General features: G+C 44.5%; 1 protein-coding gene across 2 annotated transcripts in view; it reads left to right on the top strand.

The window, feature by feature from the left end:
- Nucleotides 1–1,750: 1,750 nt before the first annotated feature.
- fer1l6 (fer-1 like family member 6) overlaps nt 1,751–20,726 on the top strand; it is a gene marked incomplete at its 5' end in the record, with an annotated part of 38,279 nt that continues 19,303 nt past the window's right edge. The window contains 15 exon segments of one of the 2 annotated variants that reach the window (XM_029702032.1): nt 1,751–1,851; nt 2,957–3,047; nt 4,069–4,188; nt 4,322–4,474; nt 5,467–5,650; nt 6,198–6,322; nt 7,349–7,483; nt 7,894–8,043; nt 9,125–9,232; nt 11,327–11,488; nt 12,353–12,533; nt 13,032–13,162; nt 13,434–13,556; nt 13,721–13,766; nt 20,287–20,331. In XM_029702032.1, coding sequence (XP_029557892.1) covers nt 1,751–1,851; nt 2,957–3,047; nt 4,069–4,188; nt 4,322–4,474; nt 5,467–5,650; nt 6,198–6,322; nt 7,349–7,483; nt 7,894–8,043; nt 9,125–9,232; nt 11,327–11,488; nt 12,353–12,533; nt 13,032–13,162; nt 13,434–13,556; nt 13,721–13,766; nt 20,287–20,331 — 1,855 coding nt within the window. 2 annotated transcript variants of the gene reach the window in all.

Genomic DNA, 20,726 nt, shown 5'->3' with positions numbered 1-20,726 from the left:
TTAGACAGGGTTCAAACATGGACTGTAGTAATACCATTGTAATGGTTTAGACAGGGTTCAAACATGGACTCTAGTAATACCATTGTAATGGTTTAGACAGGGTTCAAACATGGACTCTAGTAATATCATTACATGGTTTAGACAGGGTTCAAACATGGACTCTAGTAATATCATTACATGGTTTAGACAGGGTTCAAACATGGACTGTAGTAATACCATTGTAATGGTTTAGACAGGGTTCAAACATGGACTGTAGTAATACCATTGTAATGGTTTAGACAGGGTTCAAACATGGACTCTAGTAATATCATTGTAATGGTTTAGACAGGGTTCAAACATGGACTGTAGTAATACCATTGTAATGGTTTAGACAGGGTTCAAACATGGACTGTAGTAATACCATTGTAATGGTTTTTAGAACAGGGTTCAACATGGACTCTAGTACTATCCAGTTACATGGTTTAGACAGGGTTCAAAAATGGACTGTATAATACCATTGTAATGGTTTAGACAGGGTTCAAACATGGACTGTAGTATACCATTGTAATGGTTTTAGACAGGGTTTCAAACATGGACTGTATAATCACTTGTACATGGTTTAGACAGGGTTCAACATGGACTGTAGTAATACCATTGTAATGGTTTAACAGGGTTCAAACATGGACTGTAGTAATATCATTGTAATGGTTTAGACAGGGTTCAAACATGGACTGTAGTAATACCATTGTAATGGTTTAGACAGGGTTCAATCATGGACTGTAGTAATACCATTGTAATGGTTTAGACAGGGTTCAAACATGGACTCTAGTAATACCATTGTAATGGTTTAGACAGGGTTCAATCATGGACTCTAGTAATACCATTGTAATGGTTTAGACAGGGTTCAAACATGGACTCTAGTAATACCATTGTAATGGTTTAGACAGGGTTCAAACATGGACTCTAGTAATACCATTGTAATGGTTTAGACAGGGTTCAAACATGGACTCTAGTAATATCATTGTAATGGTTTAGACAGGGTTCAAACATGGACTCTAGTAATATCATGGTAATGGTTTAGACAGGGTTCAAACATGGACTGTAGTAACACCATTGTAATGGTTTAGACAGGGTTCAAACATGGACTCTAGTAACACCATTGTAATGGTTTAGACAGGGTTCAAACATGGACTCTAGTAATATCATTGTAATGGTTTAGACAGGGTTCAAACATGGACTGTAGTAATATCATTGTAACGGTTTAGACAGGGTTCAAACATTGACTCTAGTAATATCATTGTAATGCTTTAGACAGGGTTCAAACATGGACTCTAGTAATATCATTGTAATGGTTTAGACAGGGTTCAAACATGGACTCTAGTAATACCATTGTAATGGTTTAGACAGGGTTCAAACATGGACTCTAGTAATACCATTGTAATGGTTTAGACAGGGTTCAAACATGGACTCTAGTAATATCATTGTAATGGTTTAGACAGGGTTCAAACATGGACTCTAGTAATATCATTACATGGTTTAGACAGGGTTCAAACATGGACTCTAGTAATATCATTACATGGATTAGACAGGGTTCAAACATGGACTCTAGTAATATCACTACATGGTTTAGACAGGGTTCAATCATGGACTGTAGTAATACCATTGTAATGGTTTAGACAGGGTTCAATCATGGACTGTAGTAACACCATTGTAACGGTACGTCACGTGTTTGTACCCTATTTGAGTGGTGACGTCATCATATTCCACACAGGAAGAAGGCGTGGCCAAGGCAGACGAACTGAACAAGTTGTCAGATCCAGGAACGGAAGCTCTCACGCGCCGAGTCTTTCAGGAGTTTATCATGGACGCCAGGTCGGTAACCTCAACGACACCGTCAAACTGACGATACTGACAACTGCGGGTAAACCGTTGGGGTTGTTGGGTCGAGCGTTCAGAGAGTAAACACAGAGACCGGGACGTTTTAGTCAGTAAAGTTTCTATTACCATACCCTGGGTTAGACCTGAGATACCACACAACCCTGTTGACTATATGGTGGAAACTGACTACCCTGTTGACTATATGGTGGAAACTGACTACCCTGTTGACTATATGGTGGAAACTGACTACCCTGGGTTAGACCTGAGATACCACACAACCCTGTTGACTATATGGTGGAGACTGACTACCCTGGGTTAGACCTGAGATACCACTCAACCCTGTTGACTATATGGTGGAAACTGACTACCCTGTTGACTATATGGTGGAGACTGACTACCCTGTTGACTATATGGTGGAGACTGACTACCCTGTTGACTATATGGTGGAGACTGACTACCCTGTTGACTATATGGTGGAGACTGACTACCCTGTTGACTATATGGTGGAAACTGACTACCCTGTTGACTATATGGTGGAAACTGACTACCCTGTAGACTATATGGTGGAAACTGACTACCCTGTTGACTATATGGTGGAAACTGACTACCCTGTAGACTATATGGTGGAAACTGACTACCCTGTAGACTATATGGTGGAAACTGACTACCCTGTTGACTATATGGTGGAAACTGACTACCCTGTTGACTATATGGTGGAGACTGACTACCCTGTTGACTATATGGTGGAGACTGACTACCCTGTAGACTATATGGTGGAAACTGACTACCCCTGTTGACTATATGGTGGAAACTGACTACCCCTGTTGACTATATGGTGGAAACTGACTACCCCTGTTGACTATATGGTGGAGACTGACTACCCTGTAGACTATATGGTGGAAACGGACTACCCCTGTTGACTATATGGTGTGTCCTGGTACTAATAGTAACTCAAACGTGTGTGTGTGTGTGTGTGTGTGTGTGTGTGGTTGTGTGTGTGTGTGTGTGTGTGTGTGTGTGTGTGTGTGTGTGTGTGTGTGTGTGTGTGTGTGTGTGTGTGTGTGTGTGGTTGTGTGTGTGTGTGTGTGTCCTGCTGCAGGAGATTCATAGCCTTTGCAGAAGGGAAAGTGAGAATGAACCATCTGACCATGTTGGATAAGAAACGTCTGACCATGTGTAAACAGGAGCTGGTTGGTGCCCTGGCCTCTAGACCCTACCTTCTGAGACAGTATTGTTGAATGGTGGTGGTGATGGTGATAATGGTGGTGATGATGGTGGTGATCGTGATGGTGATGATGGTGATGATGGTGGTGATGGTGATGATGATGGTGGTGGTGATGATGGTGGTGGTGATGATGATGATGATGATGGTGGTGATGATGGTGGTGATGGTGATGATGGTGATAATGGTGGTGATGGTGATAATGGTGGTGATGATGATAATGGTGGTGATGATGGTGATGATAATAATGGTGGTGGTGATGATAATGATGATGGTGATAATGGTGATGATGGTGGTGATGATAATAATGGTGGTGGTGATGGTGATGATAATGATGATGGTGATAATGGTGATGGTGATAATGGTGATGATAATAATGGTGATGATGGTGATGATGATGGTGATGATAATAATGGTGATGGTGGTGATGGTAATGATAATGATGGTGATGATGGTGATGATAATAATGGTGGTGGTGATGGTGATGATAATAATGGTGATGGTGGTGATGATAATAATGGTGATGGTGGTGATGATAATAGTGGTGATGGTGATGATAATAATGGTGATGATGGTGATGATAATAATGGTGGTGGTGATGGTGATGATAATAATGGTGATGGTGGTGATGGTAATGATGATAAGGGTGATGGTGGTGATGGTAATGATGATAATGGTGATGTGATGATGATAATGGTGATGGTGGGGATGATAATGATGGTGATGATGGTGATGATAATAATGGTGGTGGTGATGGTGATGATAATAATGGTGATGATGATGGTAATGATAATAATGGTGATGGTGATAATAATGGTGATGATAATGATAATGGTGATGGTGGTGATGATGGTGATGATGGTGATGCTAATGATGGTGATGATGGTGATTATAATAATGGTGATAATGGTGATGATGATAATGGTGATGTGATGATGATAATGGTGATGGTGGTGATGATAATGATGGTGATGATGTTCCTCCTACAGGAGAGTATGGTCGGAAAGGCAGAAACCATCTCAGAGGGGAAGAGGAAGGCTCGCAGTATGAAGGAGATGTTGCAGGAGGCTCTAAAACTCACACAGAAACTGAGATTCCTAGTGGAAGAGGTGTGTGTGTGTGTGTGTGTGTGTGTGTGTGTGTGTGTGTGTGTGTGTGTGTGTCTGTGTGCGAGTACCATATTGACAGTGTGTATCCCAGACATGACACTGAGCTGGTTTCTCTCCTATCTCTCTCTATTAGCCCCAGCATACCATCCCAGATGTGTTTGTGTGGATGCTGAGTAACAACAAGCGTGTGGCGTATGCCCGCATCTCTGCCCGTGACTTGCTCTACTCTGCCAGCCCCGAGGAGAGAGGCAAAGACTGTGGCAAGATCCAGACTTTATACCTGAAGGTAAAGAGACTCACAGCAGTCATGGCTGTTCTTGTTTCCAGCACCTCTCTGATTATTTTTTGGGATGTGCTTAAACTCATTATTTTCACAAACAGGCTGAGTAGAGAGCATACTGTAGATGTCCTTATAATATAGCTCATTTACATTTTAATTCATGGGTTTTATACAGTACCAGTCAAAAGTTTGGAAACACCTACTCATTCCAGGGTTTTTATTTATATTTACTATTTTGTACATTGTAGAATAATACTAAAGATATCAAAACGATGTTAAACAAATCAAAATATATTTTATATTTGACATTTTTCAAAGTAGCCACCCTTTGCCTTGATGACAGCTTTGCATTCTCTCAACCAGCTTCACGAGGTAGTCACCTGGAATGCATTGTGCCTTCTTAAAAGTTAATTTGTGGAATTTCTTTCCTTCTTAATGCGTTTGAGCCAATCAGTTGTGTTGTGACAAGGTAGAGGTGGTATACAGAATATAGCCCTATTTGCTGAAAGACCAAGTTCATATTACGGCAAGAACAGCAATCCAGGTGAAGCTGGTTGAGAGAATGCAAAGAGTGCGCAAAGCTGTCATCATGGTGGCTATTTGAAGAATCTCAAATATAAAATTGATTTTGATTTGTTTAAAACTTTTTTTGGTTACTACATAATTCCATATGTGTTATTTCATGGTTTTGATATCTTTAGTATTATTCTACAATGTAGAAAATAGTAAAAAATAAAGAAAAACCCTGGAATGAGTAGGTGTTTCCAAACTTTTGACTGGTACTGCATACCAGTAGAAGTGATTTTCACAGCCACTATGAGGACCCCGGGCAAAGTAGTGTTCTATATAGGGATTAGGGTGCACAGTTTGATGATGTCCTCTCCTTTAGTGCCCCAGCCCCCAGGGAAGACTAGCTGGCTGGTCAGTTCAGTCCAAATGTGCTACACTATATAGTAAATAGAGTGCCATTCTTGTGATGTTCACTTTTTCTGCCCCAGCCCCCAGGGAAGCGTGTAGCAGGCTGGTCAATTCAGGCCAAACTGGACGTGTACCTGTGGCTGGGCAGCTACAAAGACTCCTCTCATATGCTGGATAACCTGCCTGGAGGGTTTGAGCCCAAAGGGGGCGCCACTGAGGAGCAGCTTCTACCTGGCATCCTACCTGTACATCTGGTATATAGAGGTACGATAGATAGAGAGAGAGAGAGAGAGATACAGACAGTTAGACAGACAGAGAGAGGGAGGGAGAGAGAGACAGACAGACAGACAGACAGACAGACAGACAGACAGACAGACAGACAGACAGACAGACAGACAGACAGACAGACAGACAGACAGAGACATACATATAAACAAACAGACAGACAGACAGACAGACAGACAGACAGACAGACAGACAGACAGACAGACAGACAGACAGACAGACAGAGACATACATATAAACAAACAGACAGACAGACAGACAGACAGACAGACAGACAGACAGACAGACAGACAGACAGACAGACAGACAGAGAGACAGACACAGAGAGAGAGGGAAAGACAGACAGACAGAGAGAGAGAGAGAGAGACAGACAGACAGACAGACAGACAGACAGACAGACAGACAGACAGACAGACAGACAGACAGACAGACAGAGAGAGAGAGACAGACAGAGACAGACAGACAGACAGACAGACAGACACACACATTGATTTTGGGAGTAATAACCTGCTTCTCCTCTCTCCAGACGAGCACAAGTTCCAGATGCGCGCCCACATGTACCAGGCTCGAGGGCTGATGGCAGCAGACTCTACAGGACTCTCAGACCCCTTCGCCAGGGTCACCTTCCTGACACACAGCCACACCACGGCCGTAAGGTCCACAAACTCTCGTAGGATGGGATCTAGCTACAGAGAAGGTCCCTAAGAAGAAAAGGGCTTTTGAGGGGTGTAGTTCTAACCAGGGTTGGAGTTATCCATCTGTTTTCATTCAATTCATTAGATGAGCTAAGTTTCCAAGTGCTATTTACTTTCAGTGTTTTTTTATTCCTGAATTGGACTTTCGATTCATTTCCTGATTTACTAACCCCATCCATGTTTCATAGTACTACCTCTGACCCAATCTGTGGCACTAAGTGCTCCCTGTGACCCCAGTCGTAGTTCTAAGTGCTCCCTGTGACCCCAGTCGTAGTTCTAAGTGCTCCCTATGACCCCAGTCGTAGTTCTAAGTGCTCCCTGTGACCCCAGTCGTAGTTCTAAGTGCTCCCTGTGACCCCAGTCGTAGTTCTAAGTGCTCCCTGTGACCCCAGTCGTAGTTCTAAGTGCTCCCTATGACCCCAGTCGTAGTTCTAAGTGCTCCCTATGACCCCAGTCGTAGTTCTAAGTGCTCCCTATGACCCCAGTCGTAGTTCTAAGTGCTCCCTATGACCCCAGTCGTAGTTCTAAGTGCTCCCTGTGACCCCAGTCGTAGTTCTAAGTGCTCCCTATGACCCCAGTCGTAGTTCTAAGTGCTCCCTGTGACCACCGTCGTAGTTCTAAGTGCTCCCTATGACCCCAGTCGTAGTTCTAAGTGCTCCCTATGACCCCAGTCGTAGTTCTAAGTGCTCCCTATGACCCCAGTCGTAGTTCTAAGTGCTCCCTGTGACCCCAGTCGTAGTTCTAAGTGCTCCCTATGACCCCAGTCGTAGTTCTAAGTGCTCCCTGTGACACCAGTCGTAGTTCTAAGTGCTCCCTCTGACCCCAGTCGTAGTTCTAAGTGCTCCCTATGACCCCAGTCGTAGTTCTAAGTGCTCCCTGTGACCCCAGTCGTAGTTCTAAGTGCTCCCTGTGACCCCAGTCGTAGTTCTAAGTGCTCCCTATGACCCCAGTCGTAGTTCTAAGTGCTCTCTGTGCCTCTTAGATCATCAACCAGACGTTAACCCCGACCTGGAACCAGATGTTGTTGATGACCCAGGTCACGCTGCACGGAGACCTAGCGCACCTGGAGCAGGAGCCGCCGTGCGTCGTCATCGAGGTGTATGACGACGATGCTTTGGTGAGCTAACAAACCAACCAACCCGCCCCCACACCTTCTCTCTGACGTTACGATAGGCCTTCATTTCAACAGACACACTGCCAGTCTGTTTCTGATCTCTTGTTGCTCACGTTGGCAAGAGATCAGAAACAGACTGGCACCCAGGATATCATTTCATCCCTTAAAGTGTAAAGTTTAAAGGTTAAATAAAAATCAAAGGTGAAAATATATTGGTTTAAGTGAATCCCTTGACGACAGTGACCTTTACAGAATTGATTTATAACCCAGTTGGAGTGTCTCGTTTTGGGACAGACTATTAAAATTGGGTAGCTACCCAGCACCCATAAGGATTTGTCTCTTGTGCTCTGAGATTTAAGCACATATTTATTCACCTCTATGTATCTTGTGCTTCTTTCCCCCCCCCCCCCCAGGGCAAGGCAGAGTACCTGGGCAGCACGGTGGCAGTGCCCGTGGTGAGGGTGTCAGAGCAGCCCTACTCTCCTCCCCAGCTCCAGTACAGTCCTCTGTTTTCTGGATCCCAGTCTGGAGGAGAACTGCTGGGGGCCTTTGAGCTCATACAGGTAGATCCCTACTGGAGACTGAGGCACAACATGAAACCCTATTCCCTATATAGTGCAATGGATGTGTTTGTTTTGTATTCTGTCAAGCTGAGTCGAGGGGGAATTCATAGTTTAGTAATGCTGAGTCGAGGGGGAATTCATAGTTTAGTAAAGCTGAGTCGAGGGGGAATTCATAGTTTAGTAAAGCTGAGTCGAGGGGGGAATTCATAGTTTAGTAAAGCTGAGTCGAAGGGGGAATTCATAGTTTAGTAATGCTGAGTCGAGGGGGAATTCATAGTTTAGTAAAGCTGAGTCGAGGGGGAATTCATAGTTTAGTAAAGCTGAGTCGAGGGGGAATTCATAGTTTAGTAAAGCTGAGTCGAGGGGGAATTCATAGTTTAGTAAAGCTGAGTCGAGGGGGAATTCATAGTTCAGTAAAGCTTAGTCGAGGGGGAATTCATTGTTTAGTAATGCTGAGTCGAGGGGGAATTCATAGTTTAGTAAAGCTGAGTCGAGGGGAAATTCATAGTTTAGTAAAGCTGAGTCGAGGGGAATTTCATAGTTTAGTAAAGCTGAGTCGGGGGAATTCATTGTTTAGTAATGCTGAGTCGAGGGGGAATTCATTGTTTAGTAATGCTGAGTCGAGGGGGAATTCATTGTTTAGTAATGCTGAGTCGAGGGGGAATTCATAGTTTAGTAATGCTGAGTCGAGGGGGAATTCATAGTTTAGTAAAGCTGAGTCGAGGGGGAATTCATAGTTTAGTAAAGCTGAGTCGAGGGGGAATTCATTGTTTAGTAAAGCTGAGTCGAGGGGGGAATTCATAGTTTAGTAAAGCTGAGTCGAGGGGGAATTCATAGTTTAGTAAAGCTGAGTCGAGGGGGAATTCATTGTTTAGTAAAGCTGAGTCGAGGGGGAATTCATAGTTTAGTAAAGCTGAGTCGAGGGGGAATTCATTGTTTAGTAAAGCTGAGTCGAGGGGGAATTCATAGTTTAGTAAAGCTGAGTCGAGGAGGAATTCATTCTGTGCTTTTTCCTCTCGCTCCATGATTTTTTTCTCCCACTCTGTGAGTAGTGGTTGTTTCATTGCTATTCATCTCATAGATCCCAGAGTCAGGAGAAGAGTATCTGCCTGCGCTGGACGAACCAGACGGTCAGATCTACCCTGTACCCGGCAACATCAGACCTGTACTGAGCAGGTATCGATTAGAGGTGAGAGGAAGATCAACCAACCGACTGGAGTGCAGTAACTCTAGAATAGATGGCAGAGTATTATTCCACTGTGTATTAGCTGGAATGGTCTGGGGTATGATATGTTTTGTGTATGTATAGTCGTGGCCAAAAGTTTTGAGAATGACACAAATATTACATTTCCACAAAGTTTGCTGCTTCAGTGTCTTTAGATATTTTTGTCAGATGTTACTATGGAATACTGAAGTATAATTACAAGCATTTCATAAGTGGCAAAAAGCTTTTATTGACAATTACATGAAGTTGATGCAAAGAGTCAATATTTGCAGTGTTGACTCTTCTTTTTCAAGACCTCTGCAATCCGCCCTGGCATGCTGTCAATTAACTTCTGGGCCACATCCTGACTGATGGCAGCCCATTCTTGCATAATCAATGCTTGGAGTTTGTCAGAATTTGTGGGTTTTTGTTTGTCCACCCGCCTCTTGAGGATTGGCCACAAGTTCTCAATGGGATTAAGGTCTGGGGAGTTTCCTGGCCATGGACCCAAAATATCGATGTTTTGTTCCCCAAGCCACTTAGTTATCACTTTTGCCTTATGGCAGGGTGCTCCATCATGCTGGAAAAGTCATCGTTTGTCACCAAAATTAATATTTGCGTCATTCTCAAAACTTTTGGCCACGACTGTACTTTGTTTGGTTATTCCTATGGGATATTAAAGGATTCTATTCTGGGTGTTGTGACGGTGTTCTCTATGTCATCCAGGTGTTGTGACGGTGTTCTCTATGTCGTCCAGGTGTTGTGACGGTGTTCTCTATGTCATCCAGGTGTTGTGACGGTGTTCTCTATGTCGTCCAGGTGTTGTGACGGTGTTCTCTATGTCATCCAGGTGTTGTGACGGTGTTCTCTATGTCATCCAGGTGTTGTGACGGTGTTCTCTATGTCATCCAGGTGTTGTGACAGTGTTCTCTATGTCGTCCAGGTGTTGTTCTGTGTGCTGTGACGGTGTTCTCTATGTCGTCCAGGTGTTGTTCTGGGTGTTGTGACGGTGTTCTCTATGTCGTCCAGGTGTTGTTCTGGGTGTTGTGACGGTGTTCTCTATGTCGTCCAGGTGTTGTGACGGTGTTCTCTATGTCGTCCAGGTGTTGTGACGGTGTTCTCTATGTCGTCAAGGTGTTGTTCTGGGTGTTGTGACGGTGTTCTCTATGTCGTCCAGGTGTTGTGACGGTGTTCTCTATGTCGTCCAGGTGTTGTGACGGTGTTCTCTATGTCGTCCAGGTGTTGTTCTGTGTGCTGTGACGGTGTTCTCTATGTCGTCCAGGTGTTGTTCTGGGTGTTGTGACGGTGTTCTCTATGTCATCCAGGTGTTGTGACGGTGTTCTCTATGTCGTCCAGGTGTTGTGACGGTGTTCTCTATGTTGTCCAGGTGTTGTTCTGGGTGTTGTGACGGTGTTCTCTATGTTGTCCAGGTGTTGTTCTGGGTGTTGTGACGGTGTTCTCTATGTCGTCCAGGTGTTGTTCTGGGTGTTGTGACGGTGTTCTCTATGTCGTCCAGGTGTTGTTCTGGGTGTTGTGACGGTGTTCTCTATGTCGTCCAGGTGTTGTTCTGGGTGTTGTGACGGTGTTCTCTATGTCGTCCAGGTGTTGTGACGGTGTTCTCTATGTCATCCAGGGTTTGACGGTGTCTCTATGTCGTCCAGGTTGTGACGGTGTTCTCTATGTCGTCCAGGTGTTGTGACGGTGTTCTCTATGTCGTCCAGGTGTTGTGACGGTGTTCTCTATGTCGTCCAGGTGTTGTGACGGTGTTCTCTATGTCATCCAGGTGTTGTGACGGTGTTCTCTATGTCGTCCAGGTGTTGTGACGGTGTTCTCTATGTCATCCAGGTGTTGTGACGGTGTTCTCTATGTCGTCCAGGTGTTGTGACGGTGTTCTCTATGTCGTCCAGGTGTTGTTCTGGGTGTTGTGACGGTGTTCTCTATGTCGTCCAGGTGTTGTTCTGGGTGTTGTGACGGTGTTCCCTATGTCGTCCAGGTGTTGTTCTGTGTGCTGTGACGGTGTTCTCTATGTCGTCCAGGTGTTGTTCTGGGTGTTGTGACGGTGTTCTCTATGTCGTCCAGGTGTTGTTCTGGGGCCTGAGGGAGCTGAAGAAGGTGCAGCTCCTGTCTGTGGACCGTCCCCAGGTGTTTATAGAGTGTGCTGGGAAAGGCCTACGTTCCTCTGTTATCCAGAGCTACAAGACCAACCCAAACTTCACCACACTGGTGGACGCCTTTGACCTGGTAACTAACATATCCTTCTCATTTTAATATTATACAATGTCCACTTCTGCTGTTGGTCAGTCATCCTCAAGGACATCAGACCTGACTTGGGTCAACTTGCCTAAAGTAGCTTGTTTACAAGTCTGCCCACTGTTAACGGGGTAGGATAGTAGACAGGTGTTATCTGTAACGGGGTAGGATAGTGGACAGGTGTTATCTGTTAACGAGGCAGCATAGTGGACAGGAGTTATCTGTTAACTAGGTAGAATAGTGGACAGTTGTTATCTGTTAACACCTGTCCACTATTTCACCTCGTTAACAGATAACTCCTGTCCACTATTCTACCTCGTTATCTGGTCATGAGGTAGAATAGTGGACAGGTGTTATCTGGTCATGAGGTAGGATAGTGGACAGGTTTTATCTGTTAACGAGGTAGAAGGGTGGACAGGTGTAATCTGTTAACGAGGTAGAATAGTGGACAAGTGTGATCTGTTAACACCTGTCCACTATTCTACCTCGTTAACAGATCACACTTGTCCACTAATCTACCTCGTTAACAGATCACACTTGTCCACTATTCTACCTCGTTAACAGATTACACCTGTCCACTATTCTACCTCGTTAACAGATAACACCTGTCCACAAATCTACCTCGTTATCTGTTAACGAGGTAGAATAGTGGACAGGTGTGATCTGTTAACGAGGTAGAATAGTGGACATGTGTTATCTGCGTCCCACATGACTCCTTATGTCCTTTAGTTCTCTAGTCAAAAGTAGTGCACTATATAGGGAACGGGGTGCCATTTGGGACACAGACAGAGATACATGCAGAGTTGGCCTGACCTTCAATCTTGATCTTGTCCCTGTCTGTCCCCTTCCCCACAGGAGCTGCCTGAGAATGAGAACCTTCACCCTCCCCTGAACATCAGTGTGGTGGACTGGCGAGCATTCGGACGCTCCACCGTGGTGGGAAACTACACCATCAACAACCTGAAGCCCTTCAAATACACCGCTCCTCCCGTGCTGTCCGCGCCAACCTCACCACGGGGACCTGACAGCAGAGACGGTAAACGTCAAATCCTACAAACGGTTTCTTGTTGTAACAACGTCTTTTCAACCAGTTTTGTCCGCTGGGATAGAGACTGTTGAACGGGACTTTCAGGTGATGCTGTTTTACCGACTGTTGAACAGGACTTTCAGGTGATGCTGTTTTACCGACTGTTGAAGGGGGACTTTCAGGTGATGCTGTTTTACCGACTGTTGAACAGGACTTTCAGGTGATGCTGTTTTACCGACTGTTGAACAGGACTTTCAGGTGATGCTGGGACTTTCAGGTGATGCTGTTTACCGACTGTTGAACGGGACTTTCAGGGGATACTGTTTTACCGACTGTTGAACGGGACTTTCAGGTGATGCTGTTTTACCGACTGTTGAACAGGACTTTCAGGTGATGCTGTTTTACCGACTGTTGAACGGGACTTTCAGGTGATGCTGTTTTACCGACTGTTGAACGGGACTTTCAGGTGATGCTGTTTACCACCCCTGGTGTGCTGTGTGTTTTCAGATTTAGAGATGATGCCCCAGTCTAATGTAGACAGTGTAATCCCTTTGTCATCTGAGGATGTCTCAATTAACATCTACCAAGAGATCTCTCCTACACCACCACCACCACCCGAACCAGACAAGAAGCAAAAGGTGAGAGGAAGAAAGACACACACACACATACACACATACACACACATACACACACACACACACACACACACACACACACACACACACACACACACACACATTCACACACATTCACACACACACACACACACACACACACACACACACACACACACACACACACATACACACACACACATACACACACACATTCACACACACACACACACACACACACACACACACACACACACACACACACACACTAACAAACATTCTCCGTCTAAAACAGGAATGGAGGAAAAGCTCTCGGAAGTCGACTAAGAGAAGGAAGCGTACCGTAGCAGATGAGTCTGGGGATAACGTCCTCGACTGGTGGTCCAAGTATTACGCTTCAGTAGATAAGATCCAGCAGGTAAGGCTATCCAAAACACCTAGATTATCGTCCATATGTTTTGAACTGTAGTCGGTCCATAGAGATGGACTGGAGAGCACCACTCCCTATCTTTGTCGTAACGGCATGTGTGAGCGAAACCCTCTACGGAACTAAACCAGTGAGAACCTCCGTTCCCTCTCCAGGCCAAGCAGAAGGAGGTACATCCTTTTCCACACGTCTATGATAACGGTGAGTAAAGAGCTTTTTTTATACAAACGTTCCATACAGAAACTTTTCAAACAACTGATTGACTGTTCAAATGAAATGAAATTGTTCGTTCGTCACATGCTTTGTAAACAACAGGTGTAGACTAACAGTGAAATGCTGACAGGTCCTTCACAACCATGAAATGCTGACAGGTCCTTCACAACAATGAAATGCTGACAGGTCCTTCACAACAATGAAATGCTGACAGGTCCTTCACAACAATGAAATGCTGACAGGTCCTTCACAACAATGAAATGCTGACAGGTCCTTCACAACAATGAAATGCTGACAGGTCCTTCACAACAATGAAATGCTGACAGGTCCTTCACAACCATGAAATGCTGACAGGTCCTTCACAACCATGAAATGCTGACAGGTCCTTCACAACCATGAAATGCTGACAGGTCCTTCACAACCATGAAATGCTGACAGGTCCTTCACAACAGTGAAATGCTGACAGGTCCTTCACAACCATGAAATGCTGACAGGTCCTTCACAACCATGAAATGCTGACAGGTCCTTCACAACAGTGAAATGCTGACAGGTCCTTCACAACCATGAAATGCTGACAGGTCCTTCACAACAATGAAATGCTGACAGGTCCTTCACAACAATGAAATGCTGACAGGTCCTTCACAACAATGAAATGCTGACAGGTCCTTCACAACAATGAAATGCTGACAGGTCCTTCACAACAATGAAATGCTGACAGGTCCTTCACAACAATGAAATGCTGACAGGTCCTTCACAACAATGCGGAGAGACATTGTTGCGAAATATTAGAAAAATAATAACACAAGGAATAAATCCACAATGAGTAACGATACCAGGCTATATACACAGGATACCAGGCTATATACACAGGGTACCAGGCTATATACACAGGGTACCAGGCTATATACACGGGGTACCAGGCTATATACACGGGGTACCAGGCTATATACACGGGGTACCAGGCTATATACACGGGGTACCAGGCTATATACACAGGGTACCAGGCTATATACACGGGGTACCAGGCTATATACACAGGGTACCAGGCTATATACACAGGGTACCAGGCTATATACATGGGGTACCAGGCTATATACACGGGGTACCAGGCTATATACACGGGGTACCAGGCTATATACACAGGGTACCAGGCTATATACACAGGGTACCAGGCTATATACACAGGGTACCAGGCTATATACACGGGGTACCAGGCTATATACACGGGGTACCAGGCTATATACACGGGGTACCAGGCTATATACACGGGGGTACCAGGCTATATACACGGGGTACCAGGCTATATACACAGGGTACCAGGCTATATACACAGGGTACCAGGCTATATACACAGGGTACCAGGCTATATACACAGGGTACCAGGCTATATACACAGGGTACCAGGCTATATACACAGGGTACCAGGCTATATACACAGGGTACCAGGCTATATACACAGGGTACCAGGCTATATACACAGGGTACCAGGCTATATAGACAGGATACCAGGCTATATAGACAGGATACCAGGCTATATACACAGGGTACCAGGCTATATACACAGGTACCAGGCTATATACACAGGGTACCAGGCTATATACACAGGGTACCAGGCTATATACACAGGGTACCAGGCTATATACACAGGGTACCAGGCTATATACACGGGGTACCAGGCTATATACACGGGGTACCAGGCTATATACACGGGGTACCAGGCTATATACACGGGGTACCAGGCTATATACACAGGGGTACCAGGCTATATACACAGGGTACCAGGCTATATACACAGGCTACCAGGCTATATACACAGGGTACCAGGCTATATACACAGGATACCAGGCTATATACACAGGGTACCAGGCTATATACACAGGGTACCAGGCTATATACACAGGGTACCAGGGTATATACACAGGGTACCAGGCTATATACACAGGGTACCAGGCTATATACACGGGGTACCAGGCTATATACACGGGGTACCAGGCTATATACAGGGGGTACCAGGCTATATACACAGGGTACCAGGCTATATACACAGGGTACCAGGCTATATACACAGGGTACCAGGCTATATACAGGGGGTACCAGGCTATATACAGGAGGTACCAGGCTATATACACACAGGATACCAGGCTATATACACAGGGTACCAGGCTATATACACAGGGTACCAGGCTATATACACAGGATACCAGGCTATAAACACAGGGTACCAGGCTATATACACGGGGTACCAAGCTATATACAGGGGGTACCAGGCTATATACACGGGGTACCAGGCTATATACACGGGGTTCCAGGCTATATACACGGGGTACCAGGCTATATACACAGGGTACCAGGCTATATACACGGGGTACCAGTACCGAGCCAATGTGCAGGGGTACGAGGTAATGAGGTAGATATATACTTACAGTATAGCTAGGGGTAAAGTAACTAGACAACAGGATAGATAATAGACAGAAACAGCAGTATACTGTAGGTAGGGGTAAAGGATAGATAATAGACAGTAACAGCAGTATACTGTAGGTAGGGGTAAAGGATAGATAATAGACAGTAACAGCAGTATACTGTAGGTAGGGGCAAAGGATAGATAATAGACAGTAACAGCAGTATACTGTAGGTAGGGGTAAAGGATAGATAATAGACAGTAACAGCAGGATACTGTAGGTAGGGGTAAAGGATAGATAATAGACAGTAACAGCAGTATACTGTAGGTAGGGGTAAAGGATAGTTAATAGACAGTAACAGCAGTATACTGTAGGTAGGGGTAAAGGATAGATAATAGACAGTAACAGCAGTATACTGTAGGTAGGGGTAAAGGATAGATAATAGACAGTAACAGCAGTATACTGTAGGTAGGGGTAAAGGATAGATAATAGACAGTAACAGCAGTATACTGTAGGTAGGGGTAAAGGATAGATAATAGACAGTAACAGCAGTATACTGTAGGTAGGGGTAAAGGATAGATAATAGACAGTAACAGCAGTATACTGTAGGTAGGGGTAAAGGATAGATAATAGACAGTAACAGCAGTATACTGTAGGAAGGGGTAAAGGATAGATAATAGACAGTAACAGCAGTATACTGTAGGTAGGGGTAAAGGATAGATAAGACAGTAACAGCAGTATACTGTAGGTAGAGGTAAAGGATAGATAATAGACAGTAACAGCAGTATACTGTAGGTAGGGGTAAAGGATAGATAATAGACAGTAACAGCAGTATACTGTAGGTAGGGGTAAAGGATAGATAATAGACAGTAACAGCAGTATACTGTAGGTAGGGGTAAAGGATAGTTAATAGACAGTAACAGCAGTATACTGTAGGTAGGGGTAAAGGATAGATCAGGGGTGTCAAACGTCCGGCCCACGGGCCGGATCAGGCCCGCAAAGGGATTTAATCCGGCCCGCGAGATGATTTTGTAAAGTATAAAAATGAGCTGCAATTTTTCAATAAAAGAAACTACTGTTCCAATTGCGTCCACTGGATGGCGCAATAGCAATTGTGTTAAGCAAGCAAACCGTTTATACCGGAGCAGAGCAAGTAGGTCAAGCAAGTGCAGCCAGTCCGGATGAGCTACTTTGTTTTGCCCGCGATATTTATTACGGCTTCTACTTTTAACATGATGTGCTTTGGCACCCTCATTGCCCCAATATGTCTCTGTCAAAAAAGAGAAAAGTGGACGCAGAGTGTTCCAAGAAAACTGGTCATCCTCCTATTTATTGACGGAATTGAATGGGAAAGCTGTATGTTTGGTGTGTTTACAGCATGTTGCAGTGCTGAAAGAGTATAACCTTCGTCGCCACTATTTGAGTCTTCATGCCGACAAATATGACAACTTTCAAGGACAGCGGAGAAGAGAGAAGGTGAATGAACTGTTGGCGGGTCTGAAGAAACAGCAGTCTGTGTTTACTCACAGCCGAGACATCAGTGACGCTGCAGTGAAAGCTAGCTACCTCATTGCTAATGAAATCGCAGTGGCTTCAAAACCATTTAGTGCGGGTGAATTTGTAAAAACATGCATGATGAAGGCAGCGGAGATTGTGTGCCCTGAAAAGTGCCAGGCTTTTGCAAATATCAGCCTGACAAGAAACACAGTTGCAGACAGGATTTCCGATCTTTCAGTGGATTTGGACAGCCAGTTGAAGCAAAAAGTAAAGTCATTTATTGGGTTTTCAGTTGCAATTGATGAAAGCACGGACATTACAGATGTTGCACAACTGGCCATTTTCATCCGCGGAGTTGATGACACATTGACCATCACCGAGGAGTTCGTGGAGTTGGTGCCGATGACAGATACAACGACAGCAGCTGATATTTTCACCGCACTCGTCGGCGCGCTGGACAGGCTCGGGGTGGACTGGTCCCGCGCTGTCGGCCTGGCTACAGATGGTGCGCCCTCAATAATCGGGAAAAAAGCAGGCGTTGTGACAAAGTTCAGAGAGAAAGTGCAATCTGCAAATGGAGGACGTGATTTTTGGACTTTTCACTGTATTTTGCACCAGGAGGCTTTGTGTTGCAAGTCATTAAAGATGGATAACGTCATGAAGAAGGTCATCCAAACTGTTAATTTCATCCGATCCAGAAGCCTGAATCACCGTCAGTGTGACAGCCTTCTCAGAGAGAAAGACCACATCTATGGCCTGCCACACTGAGGTAAGATGGTTAAGAGGTGCTGTGCTTAGGCGTTTCTTTGATTTACGAGAAGAAATTGAACAGTTCATGGAAGAAAAGGACAAACCAGTGTTAGAATTTCATTCCGCAGAATGGATGCAGGACCTTGCATTTATGGTGGATGTTACAGAGCACCTGAATAACTTGAACAAACAGCTGCAAGGGCGCAACAAAGTCGTCACGCAGTATTATGACAGCATACGTTCTTTCAAGTTGAAGCTGTCATTGTGGGAGACGCAACTCGCCGGTGGTGATGCAGCTCACTTCCCCTGTCTGAAAAATGTGTGCGCGACCCAACATGTGGCAGACGGTTCAAAGATAAAATAACGTGACTGTTACGGGAGTTTGAGCAACGCTTTCAGATTTTTGGTGAACTGGAGAAAGACTTCAACGTTTTTTGCTCGCCATTCACCGTGAATCCCTCTGATCTGCCCGTCAGCATCCAACTTGAAATAATAGACTTGCAGTGTGACTCGGATATGAAGGGCAAATTTGCAGCAGCTGGCTTGGACACATTTTATCAGAATCTCTTGCCAGGTTACCCCAACTTGACAGCCCTCGCTGCAAAACTGTTGTGCATGTTTGGAACCACATATCTTTGTGAGCAAGTTTTCTCTGTAATGAGCATAAATGAAACAAAGCTGCGCTCAAGGCTCACGCACAAGCACTTGAATCACATCCTGAAGTTGGCTGCCACTCAGGATGTGACGCCTGATATTGATGCGCTGGTGAAAGCTAAAAGATGCCAGGTATCAGGAGTCAAATAAACTATGCAACCCCACTTAAAGTGCTGCATGAGACACCCTGATATAGTTCTGTGATCTGTGATATACTTCTGTGAATCACTGAGGCATTGTATGTTTGTGTGTTCTTTTTCTTTAGAATTTTCAAATAAACTTGAGGTGTTTTATGATTAATAGTGATGTTGTGCTTGTACTATTGTGGACACACTGTCCTCAGGCTCCAGCTTTATATTTTATGTTGATCGTATTAAAACAAAGAAAACAATCTGAAGTTGTTGTTTTTAAGTTATATATATACCATGATTTTACCGGTCCGGCCCACTTGGGAATAGATTTTCCTCCATGTGGCCCCTGAGCTAAAATGAGTTTGACACCCCTGGGATAGATAATAGACAGTAACAGCAGCGTATGTGATGAGTCAAAAGAGTTTGTGTAAAAAGGCTCAATGCAGATAGTTAAATAGTTCACCAATAGCTGCCCAGACTAACTATTTATCAGTCTTATGGATTGGGGGTAGAAGCTGTTCAGGGTCCCGTTGGTTCCAGACATAGCTTGCTGCGTGGTAGCAGAGAGAACAGTCTATGACTTGAGTGCCGGAGTTTTTTGTTGTTGTTGTTGAGGTTTTTCGGAGTCTTTTGAGTTTCTTTTCTTCATGAATACAGTAACTTTGGACAGCGCCTCACCTCTCATTGTTGTGTATTACCGTATTTCCATTCCAAACCTTGCTGTCATTGTTGTGTATTACCGTATTTCCATTCCAAACCTTGCTGTCATTGTTGTGTATTACCGTATTTCCATTCCAAACCTTGCTGTCATTGTTGTGTATTACCGTATTTCCATTCCAAACCTTGCTGTCATTATTGTGTATTACTGTATTTCCATTCCAAACCTTGCTGTCATTATTGTGTATTACTGTATTTCATTCCAAACCTTGCTGTCATTATTGTGTATTACCGTATTTCCATTCCAAACCTTGCTGTCATTATTGTGTATTACTGTATTTCCATTCCAAACCTTGCTGTCATTGTTGTGTATTACAGTATTTCCATTCCAAATTTTGCTGTCATTGTTGTGTATTACAGTATTTCCATTCCAAACTTTGCTCTCCGATGGAGTAGACTCCTTGGGTAAGGATATGGCTAGCATAACAGTGGTAATTCATCACATGGTTCCTTGGGTAAGGATATGGCTAGCATAACAGTGGTAATTCATCACATGGTTCCTTGGGTAAGGATATGGCTAGCATAACAGTAGTAATTTATCGCATGGTTCCTTGGGTAAGGATATGGCTAGCATAACAGTAGTAATTTATCGCATAGTTCCTTGGGTAAGGATATGGCTAGCATAACAGTAGTAATTTATCGCATGGTTCCTTCCTTCCCTCCTTCTATCAATCCTTTTTAGTGGCAAGTATAGGCCATTGCACCCCAATAGAATAGTGCTTTGGGGGAAGGCTGTGAAATACAATGGTTGTGGGGGAGAAGGCCTATGGGTGTCACAAGGTCGGTATCCGTAGATGGTG

Source organism: Salmo trutta, chromosome 20 (assembly GCF_901001165.1).
Source record: "Salmo trutta chromosome 20, fSalTru1.1, whole genome shotgun sequence".
Classification (NCBI taxonomy): Eukaryota; Metazoa; Chordata; class Actinopteri; order Salmoniformes; family Salmonidae; genus Salmo; species Salmo trutta.
This window is presented reverse-complemented; position numbering and strand designations above follow the sequence as displayed.